At 39.8% G+C, this 22,943-nt stretch overlaps 2 protein-coding genes across 3 annotated transcripts; one reads left to right on the plus strand and one right to left on the minus strand.

The window, feature by feature from the left end:
• Positions 1 to 618: 618 nt before the first annotated feature.
• On the minus strand, positions 619 to 8,136 carry txnl1 (thioredoxin-like 1). 2 transcript variants are annotated; one of them, XM_048259805.1, is made up of 8 exons: positions 7,889 to 8,136; positions 6,004 to 6,100; positions 5,423 to 5,596; positions 4,347 to 4,469; positions 3,921 to 3,990; positions 3,501 to 3,673; positions 2,035 to 2,139; positions 619 to 879 (listed from the first exon to the last, which is right to left on the minus strand). In XM_048259805.1, exons 1-8 carry the CDS (start codon positions 7,984 to 7,986, stop codon positions 850 to 852), a joined length of 870 nt encoding a protein of 289 aa, XP_048115762.1. In that variant the 5' UTR covers positions 7,987 to 8,136; the 3' UTR covers positions 619 to 849. The 2 variants fall into 2 exon arrangements, with proteins under 2 accessions (XP_048115762.1, XP_048115763.1); XM_048259806.1 differs by lacking the exon at positions 7,889 to 8,136 and adding an exon at positions 7,606 to 7,715.
• Positions 8,137 to 11,660: 3,524 nt separating this feature from the next.
• On the plus strand, positions 11,661 to 22,609 carry nars1 (asparaginyl-tRNA synthetase 1). The gene is made up of 15 exons (XM_048258661.1): positions 11,661 to 11,853; positions 13,121 to 13,203; positions 13,549 to 13,614; positions 13,715 to 13,807; positions 14,427 to 14,516; positions 14,697 to 14,775; positions 15,293 to 15,363; positions 15,666 to 15,752; positions 16,007 to 16,228; positions 16,520 to 16,719; positions 17,569 to 17,704; positions 18,103 to 18,216; positions 18,522 to 18,653; positions 19,033 to 19,164; positions 22,204 to 22,609. The coding sequence occupies exons 1-15, from the start codon at positions 11,811 to 11,813 to the stop codon at positions 22,333 to 22,335; spliced, it is 1,680 nt and encodes a 559-aa protein (XP_048114618.1). The 5' UTR covers positions 11,661 to 11,810; the 3' UTR covers positions 22,336 to 22,609.
• Positions 22,610 to 22,943: the final 334 nt, after the last annotated feature.

Genomic DNA, 22,943 nt, shown 5'->3' on the forward strand with positions numbered 1-22,943 from the left:
CTACACGCATTAGGAAAGTTATCATATGATGAAAAAAGACCAAAGTATAAAACACAAAGTATGTGTAAATAAATCAGGGCGAAAATATTTAGCCCACATTACCTTCTTTTGCAATATTGAAGTAGAATATGATCTATAAAGTCAACATTAAGTTTGACGATTCCAAAAATCAGTGTTACCCACCCCAAGGTCACAGAGCCAAGGTCAAGGGCATTAGGCTACTCTAGTACTCCGAAATATGATTCAGGAGATTGTGTGTCGCACGAGCGGAGAGGGAATGAATCTGGCGGCATGGTTCTATCAATGAGCTTTTGCTGACATCAAGTGGTCACACACGACATTGTCGAAAAATGCCAACGAAGTCAACAAAGCATAGCACGAAAATATCAAAATATGTCAATACAGACAAAAGTCTGACTAAATATGTGTCTTCTCAAAGACTATTATTTTGTTTTACTTAAGTCCATGCCAGAAATTATTAACAGGGCCACTGCAAATAGCATTGTGTTGCATTTTGCCAGCGCAAGTGTCAACAAATATAATAAAATGGTATGAAAACACCACAAATACTTTCCATACTAGACCATTACAGAGAAAGAGCTAAAACAGCAAGGTGACTGCCTTTGAAAAAGGATTCCTTTTATTTACATGTTAGTTTTGGATTACAATAAAAATATCTGAAGGGAGCTGCCTCAGCCCCAGCAGTGATTCCACTCTCTTTGAGAGCTAGAGAGAGACGGAGACGGAGACGGAGAGAAATAAAGAGAGGCGCCGGTCTATTTGTATTACAGCCGAGATAACCAGCAGCTTTGGCAGATGGGATTACAGCAGCATGTCCGCGTCGTCTCTTCAGTGGCTCTCTCCCTTCTTCCCCACAACCTGCAGACGAGAAAGGTTGCAGATGTGTGAGAAACGTCAGGAAGGACCATCTACAAATCATTCTAGTGACTGTTTGCTTACATGTTCATAATATGTGAAAAACATAGTGATCATCGATTCTATTCTATGACTCTCCAAAGGGAAATGGCTGCCTCTCATACTATACTAAATGCCAATATGAGGTGGCCCACCCTACTACATTAATAGCCTGAATACCAGACTCTCTGACTTCGCAGAGAATTGTAGGGAAAAGAAATTAAGTGGAAGTACGTAGATAGGCGGAGCCAGGCTACTATATTAAGGGAGGGTCGAAGAGATCGCTAGGACTAGGACTGGGACTGATCTGTGTTGCCAGACCTCTGCTGGCATGGCTCTAAGGGGTGCCAGAGGGTTGCCAGGTTGTTTTTTTCATGAACACCTATTGGTGGACCATTGGGAGTTACACCATAGCCTACCCAGGGGCCTGCTGGCTCCTCACTTCCAACCACAGATATTAGCCAATTAGAGACTTTGTTTCGATTATTGGATAATTTTATTATTTTTTTATTTTTTAAAGTGTATTGAGACCATACTGCATGGGGATTTTGCTGTAAATAAAAATTGATTGATTAAACAATAATGTAATATAAAATTCCATGACCTTCCCTGAAAAAAAAAAAAACTGAATTTCCATGACCTATAATGAATGGTGCAATATCCTGACCAAAGATTTCAGAGCAGATAATCAAGAATAATGTTCAAGAATCTTTGACTTATTTAGAGCGGAAGATGAATAAATGGGCATTGAATAAAAATATTTGGGCTAACCACAACCACTAAAGCAAGTAAAGCTAATAACCAGATATCCACCAATTCTGTGTGGAAATATATTTGTATTAGGCTTAATGTATTTTGGCAAGTACATTTTAAACGGCTACAACAAAATTCCCTGATATTCCATGACTTTGCCCCGAATATGATAACATTCCTTGACTTTCCATGTCTGGAGACTATCAAAATTCCATGACATTCCAGAAATTCCATGACCTGTGGGAACCCTGTTGATGTTCTCAATAATCCCATGAATTTCACACATTTGGCCTTGTGATAACATAAGTTCTATTGGTTGACACGAAAGGTACACAAAAAAAAAGGTACACAAAAAATATTCCATACCCGTTTGAAGTCGTTCATGTTTGTTGCTTGTACAGGGGTTCCAATAAAAGTCAGGTAGTTAATTTTCGTCGTCTCCTCATCCCCTTGGTTTGACTTTATGAATAGCTGCAATTACATAAAGGACACAGGGAGAGACAAACTGTTATCAGAAACATTTGTCTAATATAGTATCTTCTCACTGCACACTTTCCATCTCTATGTAATGTATTTTGTACACCTGTTGCTTAAAATGTTGTTCCTGGTTATTTTATAACCAAGAAGTAGAACTGCAGATTGTCCTACCTGGCTATAAGCCTGGCTGTTCAAACTAGAATAAGCCTTACTTCAGGCACCAGACAGACAAATCCATATGCCTGGCATTTATCTAATCTGGTACCTCATTTTATGAAAATCCATCTGAGACAGAACACCTTCCACCATCCTGAAGCAGAAATGGCAACATCTATGTAATGATTAAAGTTTGGACAATAATTAATGTTCAAACTCAAAATATGAAGCCAGCGGATTCATTAGTGACTCCACAACTGAGGTGTCTGCTGCCTCATTTGTCTAACGTTCTTGGTAAATGACATGTAAATGTCAGTAGGCTCTACAAAGCAAGTATGGTATATCACAATAATAATCAGTTAGGCAATATAAACATTTCATATTTCAAGAGATGTTGTCAAACTGAAACCAGTGTGAGAATAATATCAGTGGCGGTGAAGAGATGGTCAAGATGCCTCAGTCATTGCAAGCGCCTCTGATTTATTAAATCACCACTATGTGGATACTGTTTTTAGAATTGATTTAGATTAAGTGTTAGTATAATTTGTATTTTTGTAATTTGTATTTTAGTTTTTTTATATATTGTATTAAGTGTTAGTATAATTTGTATTTTAGTATATTTAGCATATTCTTTATCTTCTACTGTCCTTACTGCTTAGTTGTGTTTTTTTATATTATATACTTTAATTGCTGTTAAAGAATGTGTTTGTGTTGTATGAGAGACCTTGAATTTCCCCTGGGGATCAATAAAGTATCTATCTATCTATCTAAGAGAAACCCTTATACAGGCTATAGATCTTAATTCTTTATTCTAGTTTTTAAAATGTAAGAAATAACATGACAATGGTTCTAAGGCACTTTTAAAATGTAGTAAACCATTCAATCATGCCTGCAGGCCGGAAATAGTGTGTTTAAAGTTTAAAGAGGAATTGCAAGGGAAGGTTATCCTTGTGCCAACAATCTTCAGCCTTGTCTTTCGAAAATGACAAAAGTTGTACTGAAATTCAACCAGGCTCATTACAAATTACAGTACATATCATCTTGCCAAAGAATTCAGAGAGTTCAGTAGCTATTTCCTGATGGAAAAATATAATAGACTACTATTATGTTATTATTTGTTCTGTTTGCTTGACGTGTAGAGTGGCATGTAGATCTCTGCTGAGGTTATGTTGACACAACATTTCGGTGTAGGTACGTACAGTGACACTGTTGACGTTCTGGAACTTGACGTATCGCAGTGGGATGAGTCCGTCTTCCTTGTAGTCGTCCTCACTGAGCTCCAGTTTCTGTGTAGCTTCACTCCGTTCAGCGTCATCAAAGTCCATCGAGCGCGGCAGATTGATGAAGATCTTTACACACTTTGGGGCATTTGCTATAGAGAAGAGAACATTTGTGGAGAAAAAAAAATCGAATTAGTTCAGAACTATAATGATTATGGTAGTAACTTCAACATGGCCTCCCTACATCCAAAATACATCCATAGTTCAATGTGACACTGCTTTGCAAAATGTCAGTCAATAGCAACAATATGTTAACAGAACTGTTCAGAATCTCCATCGCTTCATTCTATCTGAGTGCTGACAAAGGAAGACCAAAGAAAAGACAGAAAGGTACTTCACCGTCATCACTGCACTGGAGCTTCATGGAGAACAGCTTCACGGGCTGACTGAAGGCCATTGTGATGAGGAGCTGCAAATAACAGAACACAAAAAGAATTTGTTACTCTGAGGCAATGTAATAAACTCTGTGATAATGCCCATACCTCTTCTACATTCAGACTGTCATTTTTCTAATTTACCAGATCTCATATACAGAATAGGAAATATATAGCTTTTTATCAATGTGTGTACACCCTACCCATGCCTTGCTTTAGTACCTTGAACAAATCTAGACAGGACTACCAGACCTGATCTGAGGTGTGCGGTTTAACATGACAAGCATGTATAATATAATATTTAATAAATGGAAATAAAAACATGGAAAACAGTAAAGACAATGACTGCCGTACCTTTATTCAAAAGCGGAGAAGGACAAATTATACAGACCTGCTCGTCACAGTCAGACTCCAAGAAGGACGCGTCCTTGATTAAGCAATTGTCAAAGCCGTAGTCATCACTCTCATTTAGGCACTCGCATCCAGTTTTGCTTACAAATGGCATGAGGTCCATCTGAAACAAGCAATTAATTTTAACTCGTGCACTTGTATGACATGCACAGCTAAATGAGCACTTGAGACCTAACAGGTACATATTGGTTAGAAAATAATCCAGGTGAACTACAGTGGAAAATTTTGAAACCTAACAGGTACATATTTGGTTTATCTAAAATAATCCAGGTGAACTACAGTGGAAAATTTTGGAAAGAAAAAACAAATACACTTGCAGGTTTGTCATCTGTAATTATCTAGGATAGCATGAATCTAAAACAGTATCTAGAGCAGTGCTGTACAGGAATGATTTGATGGAATCTAAAACAGTATCTAAAGCAGTGCTGTACAGGAATGATTTGATGGAATCTAAAACAGTATCTAAAGCAGTGATGTACAGGAATGATTTGATGGAATTCTATCTGGTTACTAAATAACAACCAATTACTCAAGTGCAGCTGCCAACACCCTAGTGTAATTTCAGACTGAAATGTCAGAGACCATGCTGATAAGTGACACAATAGGAGTTGAATTTCAGTTAAATGTTGAACCCAGCTCAACTTGAGCCATAAGTGTGCTACTGGAACTTGTTTACTTGAGCCATAAGTGTGCTACTGGAACTTCCCGCTGAACCTCAGCAAACAATATAAAAATGGCACACTTTCACCACTACTTCTGCTCGTCATTGTGTTGACCATTATTCTGGAAAGTTCATGTAGTATAAATACACCAATAACCCAGGGTTGTCTGGCCCAGCTCATCACTGATATTAAAATGTAGAGCATCTGTGAAATACCAGCACTGTGCACTAAGCTGCCACTTCTGCTGATGTGTTGAATCAGTACTTATTCATATGATGGGTTCCTGTCCGATATGCAGCTGAACTGTACAAAACCAAAACAACCAACTATCGACGACCACTAACTGCTTCAAGGAGAGCATATGGATTCCTAAATAAACCATCAAAATACTCACATATCCCTTTGGAATGTCTGAGTCCTCGTTACTCCCTGGATCATTTTCCACATGCTGTTTTATTTTCTCCTCCAGTCCTGCTGCGTCTGCTCCTTGATACTGATCAACACGTACTTTGTTTCGGAAGAACAGAAACGTGGGCGTTGCAGAGATGTTGTTAGCAGCAGCAGTGGCCTGTAACATTTGAGTTCATTCATTGCACAGAGCATGACAAAGCAGTTCACATTATTGAAATCTGGCATAAAGTCAGGATGCACAATTCTAGACTTGGCTCATTTGGCCCAATTTCCAATGCTGATACATATATTTTTTTTATTTCACTGAGAACCAAGTTTCTCCTGTCCTAGAATTACCACAAGCCTAAATGTAAAATATGCCCAAAATATTTTTCTGTCTAACCCTTGAATGGATTTCAATGACCGTTCCCTAAGATCCACTCAGACAAGCCCATCGGCAAATAATTAGGCCCAACCTGTTCCGTTTTTAATATGGCCTGTACCCATGTTATGCCAATACAAATATTATATTGCTGTCCTAATATAAAAGTTAATAAAAAATGAATTCTCCTCCTTCTAACATACCTGACAGACATGTACATCTACTTCAAGAAAAACAACTTGAGGGTACTTGTTGCTTAACATGTTGAAAGCAGGCGCTATTCTGACACAAGGTCGGCACCTGAAATGAAATAAGCATAACATATAGTGAGAGGGCATGAAGATCTGAATTAATTTAGGAATGCTCAATTGGCATGATGTCCAGATGACAAGACAACATTCATAAGTGCATCATCATGATTCAATGCAATACTATTGCAACTGTGACTTTTTTGCCATGATCATTTGTCTCTACATTTTTAACACCGTTTTACAACAAATTTCACATCTATCCATGTCCATATCTCTGAGGAGTCCAAAAGGGGCTTCCAGCCAAAAGCTTTTTGAGTAGAGATGGTACTTGACAGCATAACCTGTCGGCAGCTGTACTGTGATGTGTTCAAGCACCGGCAAACATATTTGCATATGGGGGAATTTTGCAAGAATCAGCATAGTAAGCAGTGGCCATCTGAAACATTCTTAACCAACCCAACACCTCATGAAGGAAGGTCTAAAATTAGAGGTGGGTTTCTTTTACAGCAGCTAATCCCAATTGCCTGTGATACAGCCCACATAAACAGGCCTGGCTAATATTCTCTATAAAGTGTTTCTTTGCATTGAATGACAGAGTTAAGAGATAGGTGCATAACACATTATACTTGAATACAAGTTTTCGGTCTGAAATTCTAATGATAAAAGACCGAAGTGATTACTTAGAATGCTACTTAAAACAGAGTTTATAAAAAAAACGTAGCTTGCTCACCAGTGCATTAAGTAGGTACAGTAAGATCATAAAACTAGAAGGCCTACAGTATAGTCTAATTCAAGTTAGTCAAGAAACTTCTCAATATACTAGTATTTCAAATAACTTGTTTAATCAGGAATCCTCACTGTTCCCTCATAGGCTGCAGAACAGTGATTAGAACGGTCAAACCTGGACTGTCATCAGTCAAGAGGTGGTGTTTTGGTTTTTATCTTGTGTCAGGTGCGCTTTTATTTTTTAACAATGTATGTATGTATGTATTACAATTCATTCGTCTCAAACAACTTTACTCTTAACTTCGACAAGGAGACTACACCAGTTCTCAAGTAACAAATGACTACTCAGGAACAAAACAAACAAGCCTAGCATGACTAAGTTGAGATGATGCACACTATACTCATTTAGTTTTGTAATCATGTGTGATTATTTACTTTAGCAAATATCATAACAGTGATAACATGTTGGCAACCGGTAGTGACTACTTATGATCATTTGTACACCACCAGTGAACAAAACTTCAGTGATTGCAAACTTTATGAATGACCAGTTGGCTAAAGCTATGTAACGTTAGCTCTAAGGGGTAGTTAACATACTAGCTGGCCAGTTCGTAAGACACCAAAAATGGTACAACTTTCTTAAAGTTGACAGCACAACCAAAAAGGGATATATTAACATGACGGGTGACTTAAATCAGTTAACAAACATAAAACGTTTCGATCCTTCTAGCTTGCTACCAGCTAGTTAGCAGACTAGCTTGCCATTTTGCTATGTCATAGCCACAAAAAGGTAACCAACCCTAATGTTACCAATCCCAGCTAACTTACCAGGTGAGCTACTTAAGCTAGCCGGTTAGCTTTGCGATAAACCAAAACATCTCTTTGTCGGTGGGTAGTGCTAGCATAGGAAACATCCTGATATTCTTAACATAACTGACTTTTTTTATCCCCGCTGTTAAATTGTCAACATACACTTCCTGTCTGAAAGTTAGCTCACCCCACATTTAATGCGCATATATAACGCTGCCAACAATCAAATCTGAGCCGAAGCATGCAAGCTAACTTTAGCCATCGTTCAGGGCCTGGTAGCCTAATAGATTTTCAGCCTTACCCTGCCATAGTGAACTTGACCACAGCGAGTCTGGAACCGGCGCCTGTCAATTCAGGTTGAAATTCTGAATCATTGCCGATTACTTTCACACCAACCATTTTAAAACTGAATGTGCTAAGTTCTGTTACTGTGATATTTAAAATAATGTAATTATTCCTTCCAATTTACTATCGCCTTTTCCAGTAACTAATGTAGCTAGTTGCTAGCTACATACAACACACGGATAATTCCCTTTCTCGAATCACACGCTCTCGTGCAGATCTGACGAAATCTCACTTATTGGCCAATCAAAAACCCAAAAATAAAATGGGCGGGGTTTAGCAACTTGACGTCATTGCAAGAAGTCGCACATATGCCGGTGGATAAGTCGAAGTGTCGTAAATTGTCGTGATGCATTTCATGCCAAGACTGTATATAGTTACAGTATGTTTCATACAACTACAGAAAATGACAGCATTCTTTTCTCAAATGAATAGCCTAGTCGATTACATATGCTTTTGACCTGCTTTTTTTGTTGTTGATGATATTGAATATTTTCTCAATTGACATTACAGTACAAAATCAAGACTGGAAATAGGAAAAGGTTCCACATGGGAACATTTGAACATCCATGGATAGGGTCGATACCACTTGATAATGGTTATTGCAAACAAGGCAAATATTAAAAGTTCAGACACTTCAGACACTGTCGGAAAATTTGGCTTTATATTACCCCAAAGATGAATGCCTCTTACCCACAAAATGTGTGTAGAATTGTGTACAAAAAAGGCAAAGATAAATATTTTGTTTGCTTATACAGAGGGTCTTCTGCCCCCAGTTAGGCAGAGAGGGGCCCCTAGTGCATCTAGTGGATAGATATGAGGGTAAAGCAGTGCTAGGCCATAAGGATAAGTAAACAGTGCCCTTCCAGCAGTGTCTGATTCTCCTGCCAAACCGCACCATTCCTTTCTCCACTGACACACGTTAGTCATGAATAGGGGATACATCCACAGTGACTCATTTCAGTGAAGAGTTGATGTTTGAAAAAGGAGAAGTTTGTGGTGCTGTAAATATGGGAGGGAAAGGGCAAAGGTCAACCTTCTCATACAGTAGCATGTGTTGGTGTAACTATTGGCAGTATAGTGGCTTGTTTGAGGGGTTCATCATCCAGTTTGAGGGGTTCATCATCCAGTGTCAATTGTACCGTTTAAGGTTTAACATTTTAGTGAACATATTCAAGTTCACTACCAATGTTGTCCATGCAGTTCTGGCTCCGTAAATAGGAATAAAGTGGCTCAGACTGAGCACACACTATTCCAGTCAATCAACATGTTGCTTCATAGGCAATTATTGGCAGTTGGGCTCAAATATCAACAACCTTTGATTAGCATTATACAACTTGCCTTTGAGTTACAATCATGCAATACCTACAGTATAAGACTATATCCAATTGTATTTATTTTTTAACTTGTATATGTATGTATATGTGTGCTATATGTTTGTATTAGGCTATTAATTGCTGCTCTAACAACATAATTTCCCTTTGGGGCTGAATTAAGTAATCTATCTATCTATCTATCTATCTATCTATCTATCTATCTATCTATCTATATATCTACCTATGTCAGCATTAAAGTTGAATTATTCAGGAAAGCTAGCTGTTCCAGTCAAACTAAATGATGCATTAAAAAAAATAAAGAAGGAATAAAGCGTCCTACTAACTACGGGATAGCCAAACTTGCTTGTTTGAGTCAGAGTTTTTACACAGAATTTCCAATAGGGAGCCAAACTAAGGCCAAGCCCTTTTTACAGATCTGATAATGACTCATCGTCATATTTCAATTTACTGTAATACCAGTGCTCACACTCTTGCGCAGCCCCTTCAAAAGGCAAGGTTGCACGAACCTGTTGCACCATTAGTGCTTTGACAACTAAGGACAATTACTTTAACAACTACTATTATACCTATGGTCTGTAATATCTCTACTATATCCCTGTCTTGTTGTCTGGAGATTCCAGACCCAAATCTGAAAGATTAAGGGTCTGGTCATGAATGTATTGGCCCAACTCGAGGGGCGGCACCAAGCATGCATTTGAAAATCTTACTGCATGCAATTGGACTTTTGCACTATTATATTGACTGTCTACTGTATGCACAATTGCACAATTTCAACCCAAATTTTGCTGCTCTTATTTCTTCATTGTATTTGCCTTCTTATTTACTTTTATATTGTTTATGTAACGGATGCCAGCTAGCTGTGCTTGTGGAACGTTGGTAAACCTCACTCTTCGACGCCTCAAGAGTGCTGCTGACATGCGAGCCAGTAACCTGGGCTATTGGCTCAATTGTTAGCGCGCTCACCTCCCGATCCGAGTAGCTGCTGTTTCGCAGGTTCGAGTCCGGGTGTGTGCTGGGTTGAATCGCGCAGGTTCAACACAACGCAGGTTACATTTACTTGAATGTTATGTTAGTCTGTGGACCTAATTGGTAAATGATGTCTTGTCTCCACCGTGGGATAGTGGGAAACGTAATTTCGATCTCTTTGTATGTCTTGACATGTAAAGAAATTGACAATAAAGCAGACTTTGACTTTGATAACACTATACAACCAATGTTTACTGACTGATTTCGGACTTCGATGCAATTGGATAACACTACGACTGTCATCTGTTAAGCTCGCCTCTGGCCCGCCTATATCAGATACACCGATGTGATTGGTGCCCCACAATACAAGGGACATACGTAATGAGCATCATAAATCATTGCCAGAGTCGCTGAGCAAATTCAAATTGTGCTCCTGCGAGAACTCTAGATTTACCTATCTTCTAGCCTATAGTGTTCCTACAATAAGTCCCAAAACACTATCCCATCAAGTTTAATAAGATCACTTATATTTTGTCCTAAAATAGACTATAAGAAGAGTTTTTTTTCACAAGGGTATGCACACTCACAAGAAAGATTTACTGTTCTCCCATGTTTACTGTAGCCTGAAATAACTGATTTTTCATTCATAGATACCAGTGAATATATAGATTTTTTGTCACACATAGGAATGTGCCCCCATACGTGCCCAATCACAGAAAAGAAGCAAAACGGGGCCCATTCTGTGTGAGATACCTTCCTCACTTGTATTCTCAGAACCGGAGTTTGATGATTTAAAGAGCCAAACATATTTTGTTTTGTAGGCTAAATGCACTTGCATTTTCAAAAAGGACTGTCTTTGATGATAGCCATGTTTCATGTTTGCAAAATACAAGACATTTGTTTGAGAGCTCACTTTCTGCACTGCAGCAAATTGTGGTGTAGGCCTATCATATACACGGGTTTCCCGTTTACCAACAAAACTAGATGCGCGCGCAGCCATGAGGCAGAAGATGCTTGGTGGCCATCCACAACTGTTATAAACTTAACCTAAATAGTCGGCTGCTGTAAGCTACAATCGGATTTTTTTGTATACCCCTGTTGTCTCAATGATAATAACATCTCATTTCAGACTATATTTCAAAGTTTGACGTTCATTTGGATTATTAATATAAAATCGTATTTTGTCATTTTTGGCGAAGACATGCATTCTGTTAGGGATATTGAACATATTTAACATTCTGTAACCATCGTGATTTCGAATTGGTGCAGTTTTCAGCACAAAAACTCATTTTATTCTTTTGCTCTTTTGCATTGCTCTATGCTGTTCTATGGTGCTTTCTGCCTCTTGGTTGCGCACGCATGTTTTCGTGACGTTGCATAGAAATCCATTATTTCACATATATCTCTTTTATGCTCTCCGCTGCAGCAGGGGGCGGCATGTGTGTACATCCTGCTTGTAATGTCCAATTTTTCAGACGGTGGTGGTGGCGTGTAGTAGAAAGGACAGACAGCTGGTGAAAACCAAAATTTGGTTTATCACTTAATTCCACCTCAGGCATATTATCTGTAACACCAACGATGGCGGATGAAATTACAAAAGACACCGACAAACTCTCTGTAGGTAAGTATAAGTGTTTAATGTTAAAACAACGATTTCGAGGAAGGGGCAATCAATGCATCGTGTTGCATCAGATCATTGATTCCTCGCAGATGGATCAGGCAACTAAAAACAGCGGCATGTGCGCTCAAATATTTTCGTCAACATTGACTGAAAAATGAATAACCTCACAGCCGTTTGTCCTTTTTACTCAACATACTTTAAATTTACAACCCAATCGTTGAAGCCGCCGTGATTCGTGAAGTCGTTCAGAATTTAGCCGTAGCTAGCTATGGCTAACTTCCTCCCATAGAGGTTTTAAAGTAGTCGGTAATCATTAGTCAAGTGTTACTCGTGCCGAGTTCTCAAATCATATCGTTTATTTACGTATGTAATCAGTACTCTGCTTTCACGTTTGAATGGTCTGGAATGGCACCCAGATTGCATTCGTGTGAACTTCACACAGATGTAAGTTGTTTCCTTAGATGACAACAACAGAATTGTCAAACCGGCAAACTTTAAGATTGACTAAGAGCGCAGGTTCAGCAGGGATTTATGTTTTAATTTCCGCATTACAGTGGGGGATGTGCTGCAATGCGCCTGCCATCATAGCAAACATATTTGTGATCAGGATGGATCCATGTTATTACCCTTTTCAGTTTGTGTTGAAAGCGTTGGATTCTGACCAGGAGGTATGGCTGATCGCAAATGTTTTGGTATAATGTGCACGCTTATTGTTTAAAAGGGTATTCGATAACACCTAAGCTCCAGTGGGTGTGACACTTCTAATGAATGTCAGTGAAACTATGTGAAAGCCAAAGCTGTAGGGTCATGTGATCAAAATTGGATGTAGATTTAATGTGTTGCCCTCACATTGTAGACTAATATAGCCTACTACAGAAGTCCAGAGTGAGGTATGGTAAGGTATGGCTTATGAGCTTTCAGAGGTGAACGTGTAACGCACCACTGACCCTGTTGTAAATGCAGTCAGTGCTGGAGACGCATCTCGTTCAGTTTACATGGGCTTACATCATCCGTTGCCGAAGTGAATTGTGGTTCCTTTGAGTTGCTTTGCTCACGCAACTGTCTAGGGGTAACATGAGTCATGTTAGGCGGTAAAATAGGACAACTGTTCTCTTAGTATGGGGCTATCATTGCATCATGATAAGGCTACAGCATGTATGTGCCACATCAATGAGATTGATCTCTGTCAGTGCCTTGAGTGGACAACTAGTCGGTCGTAAATTACTTGATCAAATTTTGAAATTGAAGGTCACATTTTTTCTTCTAGGGGAGCTCTATGTGTCTGCTAAGGAAGGTAGTGATGACTGTGGGAATGGAACAGAGCAGAAGCCATTCAAAACGCCACTGAAGGTAGGTTCTGTGAGCTATTCCTGTGACGCAATGCAAGTAAACATCATGAGTGATGGCTAATTGATATTTTGGAGAGTGGTGGAGAGGGCTAATGAAGACTAACAAGGATAGGTTTCCTCTCTAAAACCTGACACTAAAATCTACTACTTAAAAAAAAAAATGCCTGTCGGTTTTTGAATATGTGTCTGAATAACTTAAATTTGGGCTCCTATTCTTCCTGGTTACTGAGCATCAGTACTGGCAGGTTTTGTCGCTGCTCAATAAATACATATTCCATGTAGTCCATGATTCTGAGCTACTCTGTTGCCATGTCAGTAGCCACATTTAACATTATGGATGTTTCAGGCTTTATTGTTCGCTGGAAAAGAGCCATTCCCAACCATCTATGTGGATTCACAAAAGGAGGGAGAGGTCAGTAGTGGCTGAATAGAGTGATGATGGTAATATATTCATTTGAGGCTGTGGTTTAGTGTGTAACATTTGGTCAGTTTCTCTGTTTGTGCTCCTCCAGAGGTGGGCAGTGATTTCCAAAACCCAAATGAAGAACACAAAGAAGGTCTGGCAGAGGGAGCAGACGAAGAGTGATGCCAAAGACAAGAAAGAGGTGTGGTGCTACTGCTCAGTGCTCTAGGAGGAAACTTTCCACTGAACACTAAGAGTGAAAAGACAAGAAAGGCGTCGGGAAAATGCTGTGCTCTAGGAGGAAACTTTCCACTGAACACTAGACCCAGAAAGAAACCAATCCATGCAGCCATGCCATTCTGCAAAGAAACTACAAGGATGTCTTAAATATATATTTAGGCTCCAAAAACAGCAACAAAAACAACTCGTTCCAGCCTGGACCATAAAAACATAACAAATTGTTCCAGCCAACCACCGACGAGATGCATGTTTATAAGTTTCAAATGCACAGGAGGGAGTAGCGAGCTAGCTCTCTGTTTTGTTTAAACGTCAACAGAAGTGACGTTACCCAACATCGCTTAGAGCACCTTTAACCAATGTCCTGGATTCAGATGATGTTCCATTGACATCAACAGTCAAATCAGTTGGACTCTTTGTAACCTGGTAGAAATGTGACTGTTTCAGTTCAGTCTCAAGTATGTTAAATGATGGCTAAGCAATTTTAAGTGTTTGACAGACAGAGTGCATATATTGAAGCTGACAAATGGAAAAACAAGTCACTGGTTTGTTGCAGTATACCATTAAAGTTTTGTCATTGCCAGGCAGAAGATGCAGACAGACGAGAGAAGAACCTTGAAGAGGCAAAGAAGGTCATCATTGAGAAAGACCCCAGTTTGCCGGAGCCTAAAGCGGTAAGTCAGAAAACCTTCAGGTCCCTGCAAGCCCTGTTAGTTTAAAGCCATATTGGTTGCTATAAGGATATAGCTAATGGGTCTTTTCAGCCTTTCCTATTGAAATTACTTTACCCTTTAGGTAAAGCAGTGTCAAAGTGACATGTGACTGATAGGTCTTCTTTTTTATCGTGTCCATAGGTTAAAATCCGCAATTTGGAACCGCTCCGAGGCCAACGTGTGAAGGTCTTCGGCTGGGTGCACCGACTGCGTAGGCAAGGTGAGAACTGGATATCGCAGTGTCTTTTGTCATGGGTGATTTCACTCTCTTTGCATTTACATTAAAATATAACCATCACAATAAACCAGTGTTACTGCATTTAGTATACAGGTGCATCTAAAAAATTTTTTTTTTTTTTGCCCTGCATAGCCATTATTGGTGTTTTGACTTAATTAGCTGATTAGAGCTCATCTCAGGTCGGCATTTCTGTATCATAAATTCATTTTAATATATTGAGATTCTGGATTTTTGATTTCCATGAGCTGTTAAACAGTAATCATCAAGATTAGAATAATCAATATTAAAGCAAAAAGAAAACTTCCGTTCACTTTATATGTAACAAATCTAGATTATATTAATATATTTAAGTTTCACTTCTTGAAATAATTTACAGGGGGAAAAAAAACTTTAGTCTAGTTTACTCTGTAAGTTTTACAGAATCGACTTATGTGCATTTCTGCATGTACACAAATGTAATGCAAACTTTTACAACACAACTCTTTAATTGCTACTTTAGGAAAGAATTTGCTGTTCATCGTGTTAAGAGATGGAACTGGCTTCCTGCAGTGTGTGCTCACAGACAAACTGGTAGGAATGCAACTCTACTTCTAAACTAAACAATGATCAAGAATTAAACCTAGTCTGGTCTCTGCTTGCATGTAATTCCAACCTTTTCGTCATCTTTTGCTGCCTCTTCTGCTCATTTTCCTGCCTCAGCTGCTGCTTCTCCTTCAAATAAAAAATAATACTGTGTCCAGTTGTGGTTACCAGAGTTGGCAGAGAACTTTTTAGCCATCTAATATACAGACAAATATAGTTTAATAACACATTACAAGACAATTTCAAGCCAGTTTCTATTTGCTACACACTAATTCCTCCTCTTCCTGCAGTGTCAGTGTTACAACGGTCTGGTTCTGTCCACTGAGAGTACGGTTGCTCTGTATGGGACTGTGCAGCCGGTCCCTGAGGGGAAGCAGGTCAGTCATTTGTTGATAATGTGGAGTTGCTTCTAACAAGACCATAGAGATTGAGAATATATCATTACACTATTTGTTGACTTGAATTACACTATTTGTTGACTTGAATTTGTACATGAAAGTAATGCTTTAGTGTGGAAAATGAAGGTAATTGTTATTCCCTGCTATAATGTGACTGCATACAAGGCTGTGGTGGGTTAATTCTTACGTAGTCTGTGTATTCATCATTTCTCTGAACACTGAAACAATCCCAGGCTCCTGGAGGCCATGAGCTGCACTGTGACTTCTGGGAGTTGATCGGCCTAGCCCCAGCAGGGGGCGCTGATAACTTGCTGAACGAGGAGTCAGACGTGGACGTGCAGCTCAACAACCGGCATATGATGATCCGTGGTGAGAATGTGTCCAAGATCCTGCGGGTTCGCTCCACTGTCACACAGTGCTTCCGGGACCACTTATTCAACTGTGGATACTATGAGGCAAGTCCAACCCTTAATACTTATTTCAGTTTAAATTCGGAACTGGGAAACCGGTATAATGCCTTAAATGATATCCGGTTCAAAAACAAGTCAAGCTCTTCAGCTTTGAATCCGTGGTGAGCCAAGATTGATGCATGCACACTTCCTGATAACCAGAAGCAGCTTTTTATATGCTAGTAGTTCTAGATAAGCAACATCATTATCAACTGTTATATAAACTGTTTTTCTAAACTTTTATCAATGGCAGTTTTGCCCATAGCAGCAAATCTAAGCCCTGCTTTTCTTCTCCAGATCACTCCCCCCACTCTGGTACAGACCCAGGTAGAGGGTGGCTCCACACTCTTTGGCCTCAACTACTTTGGGGAGGATGCCTATTTGACCCAGTCCTCTCAGCTCTACCTGGAGACCTGCATCCCTGCACTGGGGGACACCTTCTGCATCGCTGAGTCTTACCGTGCCGAGCAGTCCCGCACGCGCAGACACCTTGCTGAGTGAGTGAGAACTGCCCCTCATGATCCTCACAGCACTTTTCCACCGACGGAGAACCGGTTCCGTTCTATTCGCGGAACCAACATTCTCGCAGCAAAAAGAACCGGAGTGGGTGTGTCATTCTGCCATTCAGAGGGGAGAAGGCTAAAAGCATGAGTTTCCCCTCTGTATCAACTGTTGCCATGAGCCAACAAAACAACCAACACCACACTGCAGACATTAACTAGCATTTTACACAGCTAATTTCTGCCGTTTTTACTGGACATCTGTCATATCATCCTCCTGGGGAAATTGGGACAAGCGCTCACATTCGTTCATACGTGTTGTTTACTTGCCAGAACACAATAGGCGTGCCCTACAACATTAATTCACCTAATCGTCTTTATTTTCGGGATTCGGGAGTAAGTTAGTTTACTGATCCAATGTTTTTTTTTCCTTCATATTGCAAAATCATTCCATCCACACGGATAACGCAAAAACAGCTGTTTGTTTATGCATGCAGCATATGATGCATCCTTGATTCTGTTCAAAACTGCTGTTTGTTTATGCATGCAGCATATGATGCATCCTTGATTCTGTTCAAAACTGCTGGAAATGCAGGCTGGTTCACTAGATGGCACCTAGGTTAAAAAAAAAAAGTCTGAACCGAATTGGTTCAAGAAAGCATTCTCTGTTGGTCGGAAAACACCCTCAGTTACTTTCAGTTCCATGGAAATCGTTAAATCCTTTAACTACCTTAATTATTTAGAAATTGTCTCACTGTGAACAAGACAGTGGGAGCACAACTGATGTCTGTGGTTACATTTTAATGTCAAAGTGCCTCAGTGTTCTTTGTTGTGGTCATGTCTCAGGTATACCCACATTGAGGCTGAGTGTCCCTTCATCACCTTTGAGGACCTGCTGACCCGCCTGGAGGACCTGGTGTGTGATGTGGTGGACCGTGTGCTCAAGTCTGAAGCTGCTCAGCTGCTCTACGACATCAACCCAGTAAGTCTCTAACCTGAAATACTCAACTAGTTATTAAGAGATGGGGCTGGGTTGTAAGAGCAATCATAGCTTTGAGACTTCAAGATTTTGACCAATAAGCTAAAAACATCAATTGGTCCTTTTTACTTCTGAAGGTGTACGTGGTTAGAATTATTGACAACTTTTGGAAGAGAGGTCTATTTCCATATGTGCATATACATCACCTACTATTATCAGTTAAAAGCAGCTAAGGACTAATATAGAGCCAATGTGAACTAGAGGCTTGCAGCTTTGTGGTGTAGTTTGGTATGTATACATAGATAAATTGTATCACAACCACATCAGCAAGTCTATATGATATAACCCCTTACTGGCCAGGTTATGTACAATGGTATAATAAGTTGAAACTTTTTTGACAGGATTTTAAGCCACCCAAGCGGCCCTTCAGGAGGATGAACTATACAGAGGCCATTGAGTGGCTGAAGGAGCACGATGTCAAGAAAGATGATGGAACTTACTATGAATTTGGAGAGGTAGATAAGTTACTGTGATAAAGCATACTAAAATATGTATGTGTGTTTTTATTATGGAGGCCAATGTTCTCAGGCCTATGATTTGATGTCCATGTCTTTTAGTTTAGATAAAACCACGGTCCATAACATTTGGATGTAAATTGTAAACAACATTTTCAAATTGTTCCTCAGATACCTTTTTCCCTTTGTGTGTACTGTGTGTATGTGCTCCATGTGTGTACTGTGTGTATGTGTCTATGTGTGCTCTGTGTATGTCCTAACCCTAACCCAGCTGATCAGTGGGTCTCTTCTGTGCCCTGTCTTAGGACATCCCAGAAGCTCCAGAGAGGCTGATGACTGACGCCATCAATGAGCCCATTCTGCTGTGCCGCTTCCCTGCAGAGATCAAGTCTTTCTACATGCAGCGGTGCCCAGAGGACCAGCGCCTCACTGAGTCGGTCAGTCCACAGGACAATTAGCTGAGCCACCTCCATTACCTCAGGGCCAGATGAGCTATTTTTAGAGCTATGTTGCTTGATGTAAGCTTGTGCTTCATGCTTTCTAGTTGTTATATTTCTACATGAGCCAAATGGTATGGATACATTCAGATCTGACAGCAGTTTTAATGCCAGTTTTAGAGTGTACTGCAACAAAGTTCCCTAATGCTTTGTCATTATGTAATTATACTGTAGTTCCTTCAGCAACAGCAAAGTGCTTCTGAAAGAGTATGGAGGATCTAGTTTATGGAGAAGAATCTGATCAGAAGAATCATTTGTGTTTAAATCTTTGGGGAATGGTTTTGGTTGAAGACCGTGTGTGTGGTTGTGTGCTTCGCAGGTTGATGTGCTGATGCCTAATGTTGGGGAGATTGTCGGAGGGTCAATGCGTATCTGGGACTCTGACGAGCTGCTGGAAGGCTACAAGAGGGAGGGCATCGACCCAACCCCCTACTACTGGTACACTGACCAGGTACGGATTGTTAAGAGCCATAAGCACCATGTCTTGTGTTCTTAGGGCGTACTGACACCATGCCATCCATATCATACCCGAGTATGTTTGACCCCCAAAGTCCAGTTTGTTTGGCCAGTATGATCGTTCCATACCGAGGAGGTGGACTTTGGCACGGTACGGTTGGGCTTATGATCGCGCCTATTCAACAAATAATAGTAGGCATTAAGTTGATCCGCTGGCTTGCATCTCTCGAATGAATGAATGAATGAATTAATTAATTAATAAATTATCCAATCTCGATATTTAAGTCACATTTCATATTTAGCCTCAGCCTGCGGCTTAAAGTAAGCAATTTTGTACTCATAGGCCATGACAAGTTTTGACATTTTGTCAGTGAAAATGGGTGGGAACCCAGATATTAGTCATCCTGGAAGGGGGGTATTCCAGAAAGCAGGTCTACTGGCTGTTAACACAGAGTGAGTGGTAAACCTGGGATTTCAGTTCCAAAATTATCAGGCTATGCAAGTCACTATGGTAACATAAGCTTTGAACTTAACTGGGTATGTTAACTCAGAGTAAGGGGTAAACCTGGGATTTCAGTTCCTAAACGTTCAAAAATGATCAGGCTATGTAAGTAACTATGGTAACATAGGCTCTGAACTTAACCTGGTAGGTGGTAGGTTTTGTTCGGTTATTTCAGCTTGCACGTTCTGCCAGGCCACTGTTTTCAAACTTGTCACACAATGGCGTTTCCTTTTGACAAAGGTCTGATTGACAAAGAAGCACAAATGATCTATTTACCGTGAGGGGGTGATAAGACCACAACATGATATCCTTTCTTTTCCAAACGAGTTTTTGCAAGAGCGCCACTGTTTTTCAGCGGAATCCCTACATTTCTAACGTTACGCATTGTGGATCAATTGGAATAGCCTAGAATAGAATAGAATAAAATAAATCTTTAATGTAGCTGTCCTAAACCATAGCGGACATTTTGTCTTTGGCTCACCAGGCATACAAGACAGATGGACATACAGGCAACATCTCAGACACATTGAAGATATCATTAAAACAAGTACAGTACAAAAAGGGGAAAAAATGAATAGCCTAAATAGGCTTTAATATAGGCTACCTAAAAAAGCAACTCAGCCAGGTAGCCTACTGTACGTGTTGTCACTAGGTTTGGTTAGGAATGCTAATGGCATTTGGTATAAAATAGCTTTTTAATAGGATACACTTTTTGCCTCTCTCCAAATGATGTGCATTGAAGATCGCTCTCCGACTGGGAGTTTTTGTAGTGTTGGAGACGCCGAGCATATCGGCAAATCAATTGTCGGTCGGTGGGTAAAGTTCGCCTTGCGCTAAAGCACTTCCTGTGCAACTTCATTTGTTCTCCTGGACACAAACCCACGAGGATCATGAATGTGTAGTTTCACCAACTGGCAAGTCAGCATCACTTATTTTAAGTTTTCCAAATTTGCACCTACAATAGGCTAGTCTATCTTTGCTGGTAAGCTTTCAATTAATGGCCTTGGCTATTTCAAGATTTTCTAACATTAGAAGGTCTAGGCTAATGGATAGGCTATAGGCTACTTCTATTTTTGGATGCTCTCTTAATGCTGTTAAAAATACATTTTTATTTTAGCCTTAAATTGCCAGATATGTGATGCTTCACATCTTATCACAAACGTGGAGGTGAAATGGCAAGGGCCAGTACACAATGCCACAATGAATCTTATTTGAGCGACATATTTCAACAGGGTGCGTTAGCCCTATACCTTACTGGAATATTATCAGATCCACTACAGACTAATTAATGTGTAGGCTGTAACTTAATTCTATATGTGCATTTACAGGAGAACTTGATGGGTTCTGGGGGATACCCATGCCTTCCGACACTCATCACACCTAGCTTAGGCTACCCTGATTCCGATGCTGGAGCGCAAACAAGGTTTAACTTGGCCTACAGCAGAACCTGCGTTAAAATAGAAAATTACATTTAGGATTCTCAAGGAGTCTATGACCCACTCAATTTGTGACAAGGTAGGCTAGTTTAAGAAAGCATAATTCAATACGTAATGTCCACTTAATTATTTAATAGGCCTAAATTGTGCTTTTGACATTAATACGCTATCCTAAACTTACGCATTTACAGTCGGTTAGGCTATTCTCTGCCAAGCAAGGTCTCGTTCCTTGGCAGACGCTCAAGTATTGCTCTTTTTGTTATTACAGTTCTCTCCTCTTCGTAAGTCTCGAGGAGAACTTACTACTCTGCCTCTGAAAAATACGGTGCTCTTGGTTTCGTCGCCTTCACTCATGGGTTTCGACTCTCAATAGATGATGTCTTTATAAGTTACCCGTGAATGCGCACAACTCTAGGTTAACTAACATGGGGTTGATTGAACTAACTGGTAACCGGTGTTTTGGAACCGACAGCTCGGGATTAGTCACCACAGGTTCAGACAACCCTGAGGTTAAGTTTTATCTCAGTGTTTGTTAAACCTCCTTTCTGGAATACCGCCCTGGAAGATTATCCAAGTTCAGTGAATGTTGATGAGTGGATTACTTGCATAATGATAATACTGCTTACTCTTATATTGGCTGTACCAACAAGAGTTGTTCTGTGGTGGGATTTTTAGATCAGAGTGGACACCAAGTTACAAAACAAACATAAAAATGATTGGTTGGACCTCTGTTATTTGTTAAAATTGCTTGTTTTCATAATAACTAATGTAATGCATATTGTTGTTTTGCCCATTTCACCTGTTGTTGGCAACAGTCGTCACAACACATTGCCATAGTGCTAAATACACCTGTTAAGTCAGTTATATAATTCAGTCGGTACAACCAAATACCCGGCTATTTGATTGGATCAAATTGTATGACCTGATCCTGGATAGTAAATCATGGGATTTCCCAATCTGGATCATTCAAACTTTTTTAAACAGCTGGGTCCTGACTCCTGGTAAACCAGTATCTATCAATTATTAATGCATGGTGGTACAGGAAAATAGATATAATCTCCTGTAGTAATGGTGTCTGAAATATTTTCTTTTTCAGAGGAAATATGGAACATGCCCCCATGGTGGGTACGGTTTGGGCCTGGAGCGTTTCCTCACGTGGCTTCTGAATCGCCACCACATCCGGGACGTCTGTCTCTACCCCCGCTTCATCCAGAGATGTCGGCCTTGAAAATACATCTGGGAAGTGTGGTATAAAGGCCACCATAGCAAACCACAATCTCCTGCTGCACATAAGTGTTCTTGCCTGATTTAAGAGGAAAACAAATGTAAAATGTTTTACCCCTGAATACCAACACCCATTTACCTATCTGTTAACAGCACACATTCTGCTAGCATTTGTGATATTTGTTCTGGTCATTTTAGTGGATGAATGGTGAGATGGACATTCTGAGTCATGATGTACACGCTCACAAAATAAACATGCAGTTGTCTGCGTACAAATACGCTCCTTTGCCTCAATTTTTTTAAAACACACTTAAATAGCCACAATAAGTGTTTCAGTTTGACTTTGGAAAAAGTCTGATAATCTTCTCTTCCGCATGGTCTCAAAAGCCATTTCCTTGTATTTTAACCTGCTTTTCATTTCCTTGAATTCTCAAAACAATGGTCGGGACAAGTGAAAATGGTAGCAAGTTGGCTGACATTTAAATTAGTCTCGAACATAACAGTGGGACCCTTGGCAAATACAAAACTTGTTTTTTTTTTTTATTATAATTATTTTGTCTCGCTTTCTAACTACATGAATCATGAGGACAAACCATCACAGTAAAAGAAACA

Source organism: Alosa alosa, chromosome 12 (genome assembly GCF_017589495.1).
Source record: "Alosa alosa isolate M-15738 ecotype Scorff River chromosome 12, AALO_Geno_1.1, whole genome shotgun sequence".
NCBI lineage: Eukaryota > Metazoa > Chordata > Actinopteri > Clupeiformes > Clupeidae > Alosa > Alosa alosa.

Coding starts and splice junctions, on each gene's coding strand:
- nars1 (XM_048258661.1), top strand. CDS start 11,811: ATGGCGGATGAAATTACAAAAGACACCGACAAACTCTCTGTAG. Junction 14,776..15,292: donor GCACCGACTGCGTAGGCAAG/GTGAGAACTGGA, acceptor TTGCTACTTTAG/GAAAGAATTTGCTGTTCATC. Junction 18,654..19,032: donor ACCAGCGCCTCACTGAGTCG/GTCAGTCCACAG, acceptor TGTGCTTCGCAG/GTTGATGTGCTGATGCCTAA.
- txnl1 (XM_048259805.1), bottom strand. CDS start 7,986: ATGGTTGGTGTGAAAGTAATCGGCAATGATTCAGAATTTCAACCTGAA. Junction 6,101..7,888: donor GTCAAGTTCACTATGGCAGG/GTAAGGCTGAAA, acceptor ATTTCATTTCAG/GTGCCGACCTTGTGTCAGAA. Junction 4,470..5,422: donor CAGACATTCCAAAGGGATAT/GTGAGTATTTTG, acceptor TGCTTGTTTCAG/ATGGACCTCATGCCATTTGT.